Raw genomic sequence first — 6867 nt, 5'->3', positions numbered from 1 at the left:
CTCTAAGTGTGGGCTGCTGTCTTCGGTGGGGAGGGGACCTTGTTGGGAGTTGGGCACCTGGCTCTTCTCACATGCTCTGTGGCCTCGCATGCGTGACTTGGATGGTCTGGGCTCCCGCCTCCTCTCCTCTTGACCCAGTGATGCTGAAGGCCCTCAGCTCAGCCCCCTATGTCGAGGGCCACCCTGCACCAGCCCTGTGGGTAACTAGTCCTGAGAGCCACACACGGCAGGCGCAGTCGGCTCTGGCCTACCACCTTCCCGGGACCTGGGGTCCCAGCTTGTCCAGGTGGGTCACTGGCACGGCCTCCTGCCCTCCCCCGTTTGCAGATGAGAAGACCAAGATGGCGGCCGGGAATGGCTTGCCTACCTGAGGGAGCTCCAGTACTCTGTGGGGGGCCCAGAGCCCCTGGCCCCCTGGGTCACCCCAGCCCCCAAAAGCCAGGGTAGGTGCAGTGGGGAGGGCAGAGGCCACAGAGATCAGGCGGCCAACATGGGGACACGTGCAGGTGTAAGCCAGCACCCTGCTCCCTGTCCTGACAGAACCCACCCTCACGGGGTCACAGGACTTACACCCCCTCAGCTGCCCCAGATCTGACATCAAAAGGCTTCAAAAGCCACATTGGGGTGCCCCACCAGACCCTGGTACCCACAGGACCATGTGGCTCCCACAGCAGGACGGGAGTCCCTCCTGGGGCCCCACGAACCCAGCCTCTCCCCAGATGCGCTGGGTGTCCCTGTGGGCTCCCAGGCCCCTGTGAACCGCCAGATAAGGCGAGGTCTTCCCAGCCAAGGGCCCTCCTGTGTGCAGGCGGGACCACAGCTCCTGGCCCTGCGGCGTCCTCCTGTGGGGCCCGGGGGGATGGAGGTCACGGTTTTTTTCACGCAGGACCCGTCAGTGCCTCGGGTGTTCAGCACCCCCCACCCCGCGACTTCCCAAGAGGGCCACGGGGTGCTGCTCAGCCTGAATCCCCCAGGGCCCCTGCCCAGCTCCTGCACTGACCAGGACACTAGGCGGCCAATGCCATGGCCGTGCCAGGTTCTGGGGTCCCCAGACCAGGAGCATCAGAGGCCAGGAAACTTGATATCAAGGGAAACTGCTGGGTCCACCCTCACCCTGACCTCAGTCGGCACCCTAAGAAGCGCCCCCACCCCCACTCAGGTGCTGGCTCAGGTCTCTGGGACAGGTGACGACCTCCAGCCAGGCGGGGTGCTGGGTGAGCCCTCAGGCTGCCTGGGCCGTCCCTCCGAGACCCGCCGGGATGTGAAGGTGCCGTCCCGCTCAGGAGCCTCGCCCTCTGCCCGCCGTCGGGAGGCCCCATTAAATCTGGGAGCCTTTAATGTCCTCTCAGGGCACGAAACTGCTTTTCCAGCCGAGCGGCCAAGGCCAGAGGTCTTCAGCCCTGAGGTCTGCAGGTAGAGGCCGCGTCCTTCAAAACCAAGAGGCTCTTACAGAACTGGCCCTGCTGACCCTGCCCACACGCTCAGCCTGGACCCCGAACAGGGGAAATGAGCCGGAGACACGGACGTCCAGGGTCCAGCCACTTCTAAGTCCTGGTTTCCGTCCCTGCCACATGGGAGCCTGCCAAGGGCCTCCTGCCAAGGGCCGGGCATTACCTTCAGGGCGAGCCTTGGGCCTCCTCAGTCCGCCGTCCAGCATCAGCTCAAAGGCGAATGACACGTTGTGGACCTGCCAAGGAAGAATCAGTTCAGGACCTGTGGCCACCTGCACTGGGCCTGCCCGTGACCCGCTGATGAGGTGACGGGAACAAGGGTGGGCATGAGGGAGCAAGGACCCAGGGAGCCTGTGGCAGAGCCCGGGAGGGAGCAGAGAGAAGGTACACTCCTCCTCACACCAGGCATCTGGGGCTGGGGGACGGGAGGAGGGAGGCACGGGCCTGCTCTCGAGGCCTCGTGACCAGGTGCCTGCTCTGCCCCAGACCCAGACCCACAAGGAGAAGCGGCAGGGATCCCATTTTACAGACGAGGAAACTGAGGCTCAAGGAGGACAAGATCCTTGCAGAGCAGCCAGTCCTGGGCACTGCCCTGCACAAAGCAGCCCCTGCTAACTGCCGCAGCGGCTGTGAGGAGTGGGCACACACAGGGTGGCCTGGTCAACTGCAGGACACGGTGCTCTGCAGGCGGCAGGGGCTCAACCCTGAACAGGCACCGTGGACCCTGTTGGAACTGAAGTCAGCTGGAGGGTGGCTGCAGAGTCGGCCTGGCCCAGCGCTGCCCGATGCAGCTGTCCTACCCTGCGTGGCTCCTCCCTGTGACCACAGGGTCTAGTGCTACTCGCTCCAAGGGGCTTGAGGCACTCCTTCTGCTAGTGACTGCTGGAGAGTCACTAGCAGACCAGGGGCCGCTGGGCTGTGCTCAACGTCCGGGGTCAGCCACACCACACCCAGCACCCACCTGCCGCCAAACCCACAGGCTCCACACAGGACTCAGCTGGGAAGGACTCGGGGGCCCTGCGCCACGAACTCCCCGTGAGCAGTAATGTCCCCCTGATTTCAGTGTAAGTGCAGCAGAAACAGGTGATAGTTTAGAAAAATATATTTTTAGCAGTAGATGGACACAATATCTTCATTTTTTTTTTAATGTGATGCTGAGAATTGAACCCAGAGCCTCACATGCTAGGCAAGTGCTCTACCACTGAGCCACCGCCCCAGCCCCAGATAATGATTTTACTGCCAGCACCAGTTACTAATTAACTGGGGTCAGGCGCATGGCACACGCCTGTTATCCCAGCAACTTGGGAGGCTGAGGCAGGAGGATTACGAGTTCAAAGTCAGCCTCAGCAACTTAATGAGGCCCTGAAAGAGCTTAGGAAGACCCTGTCTCAAAAAAAATAAAACACCAAAAGGGCTGGGGACGTGGCTCAGTGGTTAAGCACCGCTGGGTTCAATCCCTGGTGCCAAAAAAAAATCAAGGACTAACCAGGGAAAAGGTGTTTGGCAAAATCACCCTCAGGGAGTGGCACCCAGCTTGGGGTGCCCAGAGAAGCAAAGCACCCGCTGCACGCCAGCCCCGGCCAGGCACGGGGGTGTGGCCCCGAGAGATTCGGGCCATGTGCACAGGCTTGCTGGGCGGGATGACCGGAGGCGCTGCCCTGGGAGGCTCCCTGGCCATCCTGGAGGCAGACTGGAATCAGCCGATGGAAACAGGACAGGCCCACGGACAAGGGCAGGACCTGGGGATGGGGGCTGCGCCTCTGGGCCCAAGGGTGGGGTGAGCCCTGGGAACAGAGACGGGGCTGAGGCGGGGCGGGACGTCCATGCCAAGAGAGGTGCAGGCTTGAAGAGATGGAGCCTGCACCGAGCATGGCCATCCGGGTCCAGCGCTCACACCTGTCCTCCGGGGGCCTCTGCCTCTAGCCACCACCAGGGCTCCACGCACGTCCCCACCATGTGTACGCACGCACGCCAGCAGCAGTCACAGTGGAAAGCCCAGTGGGCACACCTGGCCACCCCACCCCTCGGAGGGCAGAGTCCACGGGGAAGACCCCCCAGGACCCTGCCCGCAGCCCCTCAGCTCGAGGGTGGTGGGTTCTGAGGGGGGATTTGCTTCTGCGTCCTCCTCGGCCGAGACAATGCAGAAAGGAGGGGCCACCGTGCCAGGCCTGTCACCCCTGTCCTCTGGGTGGACGCGCAGGCCAGCAGGCAGCTCCTGGGAGGCCCGGAGAGCCCCCTTGACGGAGGCTGCTGTGGGACCCGCCACATGTGGCCACGTCCGGCTGGAGGCGCGGCCTTTCTCTCCGTACTTCAGAGGGTCTTAGAAAACCTCCCGAGTGCAGCCGGCCCTTCCAGCTCCCCCTGGGGACTCCGCGACCTTGGCTGGGGGTCGCCCTGAGACCGGCGCCTCTAGTAGAGCGGACTCATCAGCCAGGCACAGGGGGACGCACTCTGGAACCGCAAGGCCCTCCCTGGGATCTCCGGGGAATAAATTCCACGTCTCCAGACGCCGCGCTGCACGGACGGGAGGTTCTGTGGAACCTCCCCCACAGATGGCCGAAGGGCCCGAGGGGCTTGGAGTGTGTAGAGCCAAAGGCCGCAAACCGTCCCCAGGCCTCACGGGGCGCCGCCCACCGTGGGGCAGGGCCCTGCTGGGCTGAGCTGCCCCGTCCTGGGGGGGGCAGCGCTTGGTGCCTCCCCTGCGCTGCTCTCTGACCCTCTCGGCCCCTCCTCCAGAAAAGGTGGAGCTGCTACCGAGGTCCCCAGAGCCACACCAAAGGTGCCTTGTGGTCTCGGGGCACAGGACACTGGAAACCATGTCACCACTGTCACCGGAGCAGTGCCTAGCACACAGGTGGCAGAACCAGCCTGCCTCTGGTGGCTCAGTCCCCATGGGAAAAGCTGCCAGGCCACAGACAGCTGTCAGACCAGGAGACAGATCGTCGGGGGACATGCCAGCAGCGCTTCGGGACCTTCGCCCAGGAGGAGGACGACGGGAGGCAGGGACGTGAGGAAAGACCAGAACCCCAGAGCTCCCACTGAGGAGCCAGCCCTGGGGACCCAGAGCCGCAGGCCCCTCCTCCAGGGGACAAGCAGCTGCCCAGAGAGCCCCCCCAGCCCCCCTCCACTCCCCGATTCACAGGTGAGTCAGGCTCGGAGCCTCCCGGGCCAGGGCAGCGACCGACGCAGACTTTCATCTGGATTCCAGGGGAGGAAGGCTGGGGCCAGGGGTGGCGCCTCTGACATTTGTATAAAGCCTCGTCTTGGCAAGAGACCCGGCTGCAGATCCCGCTGAACCAGAGTGTGGCCAGCTGATGAGTCTCAGCACAGAAGGGACCTCTCAGGAACAAGGCTGAGCGCAGCCTCCTCACAACCTCGCGGCCTCAACTTCCCAGGCTCGCCCGCGGCCTGTGCCTGTCCACCCCCACCCCGGGTGGGACAGGACGCCCCGTGCCGAGCCCGCTCCTCTGCTCTGACTGCACCTCCGCAGGCAGGACCTGGGGGCGCTTGGCAGCCGCCCGCGCAGGGCCAGAGCAGGCGGATGGTCTACACTGGCCCTGGTTCCCGCCGCTTCTCAGGCTGCCACCGCCAGCTCACACAGTCTGCCTCCCTGACTCACGGGTCTGGCACTTTTGAGAAAATAAAGTGACAGATGCCGTGAGCCACGGCACCCCAGCCCATCCGTGGCCAAGTGTTTACGGCAAGGCACTCGGGCTGCCGTGGCGGGCTGGGCTGGGGGAGCCCACAAGGACAAGCCAGCGGGGGGCATGGGCACCCCCACCCAGGACAGCCCCAAGAATCCTACTGGGAATGTTTTCTTAAGCCAACATCCACAGAGTAAATACAGATGCACAGGTTCTGCACCTGCAGCTAAACCAAGTACTGACCGGGACCTCTGGGCAGAGTGACGTCCCCCTGGGCACCGAAGGGCCTCTGTCTCCCTGGCGCTCACTTGGCAGCGGGTGGGGCGGTGTGAGGGGTGATCTGAGCACACCACAGGCTGTGGGTGGGTTCTGTGCAAATCCTACGCCATTTACATAAAGGACAAAAGCGTGGTGGACACTGGTGTCCCCGTGGGTCCTGGCCCCCACCTCCTAAGGACAGAGGGATGTCGGCATCTCTTCAAGAAGCTGCCCGATCGTTTAGTAGGAAAAACATTGGGAATATGTTGCTGCCCAAGAATGGGGAAGGGAAACGCTGGCCACAGAGCTGCCCAAAGGGCACTGGGGACACTCACAAAGAGCAGGAAAACCCGAGGGATGTGTGGCAGGATCTGACCCGGGATCACAAGTACCAGAGCCACAGAAGGCCACGCAAAGGACCCCAAAGGGAAGGTGGAGGACAAACTCTGGTGCCTCTCAGGCTACGATGGCTTCTCAGTCCTTCTGCCAGGAGCTGCGTCCCCCCCAACCCCGGCTTCCATTTGCTCAAGACGCCCCGAGGCTGCGGAGAGTGCTTAGGGTTCCAGTCAGCAGGTCCTGGGCCACCCGGGAGGGGACCGCACACGTACCTTCTGGTCGAAGCTCTCCGGGGTCAGGTAGAAGTTGTGGAGGGGGACAAAGTAGTCCTCGAGAAGACCCATGAGCAGGACCAGGTAAACGCCATCTGCAAACTGCAGGGGACACCTTGGTGACATTCCCAGCAAACACTTTAACAAACTCAAGGGAGGAGAAATGTTTACAGTGAAATGATCCAAATCATCCAGCCCTCACCTCACCCGGGCAGCAGGTTTGGAACCAAGGCAAAGATGGGACAAAGCTCCCACCCCAGGTCCTGACCCCCAGAGTGGGGAGAGACGGGGAGAAAGAGACGGGGGGTGGGAGACAGACACACGCAGACACAGACACAGACATACACGCATACACACACAGACACACACACACAGAGACACAGATACAGACACTCACACAGAGACACAGATACAGACACACACAAACACACACACACACACACAGACATTCACACACAAACACACACACACAGACACAGACATTCACACACATAGACACACACACAGAGACACAGACACACACACAGAGACACAGACACACACACAGAGACACAGACATACACACACAGAGAGACACAGACACAGACACACACAGAGACACACATACATACATAGACACACACACGTGCGTGCACAGACACACATGCACACACACGTCTGGGCAAGGCACCGGTAGGACCAGGTGCCTGGAGGCTAGTGTCTGGGGTCAGGGGCAGCAGCCTGGCTGAGGCTATGAGTCTGAAACTGTCCCTGTTACTGACACTAGGTCTCAGGGGAGGGCCAGCAAGGATGGGCAGGACCCCCAGTAAGAGCAAGCCCCCCATCAGCGTCTGCAGGTGCAGGTGCAGGGCAGACTGGCCACCTGGTGCGCTGGCTCTCCCTCCGGCCACCACTAAGTACCAGCTG

The 6867-nt window shown here is 62.4% G+C and overlaps 1 protein-coding gene across 3 annotated transcripts in view; it reads right to left on the bottom strand.

Moving 5' to 3' along the window:
- The window catches only part of Parvb (parvin beta), a 79200-nt gene that overhangs the window by 3021 nt on the left and 69312 nt on the right, over window positions 1–6867 (bottom strand). For all 3 annotated transcript variants that reach the window (XM_046429160.1, XM_046429161.1, XM_058574271.1), the window contains exons 11-12: window positions 5962–6063; window positions 1615–1687 (exon numbers count right to left, since the gene is read on the bottom strand). In XM_046429160.1, coding sequence (XP_046285116.1) covers window positions 1615–1687; window positions 5962–6063 — 175 coding nt within the window. The remainder of the gene's footprint in view (window positions 1–1614; window positions 1688–5961; window positions 6064–6867) is intronic.

This window comes from Marmota monax, unplaced genomic scaffold, assembly GCF_021218885.2.
Source record: "Marmota monax isolate L192 unplaced genomic scaffold, Marmota_monax_Labrador192_F-V1.1 WCK01_AAM20220418_F8-fsc00051, whole genome shotgun sequence".
Taxonomy (NCBI): Eukaryota; Metazoa; Chordata; class Mammalia; order Rodentia; family Sciuridae; genus Marmota; species Marmota monax.
Note: the sequence above shows the minus strand (reverse complement) of the source record. Positions and strands in the feature narration are given on the sequence as shown.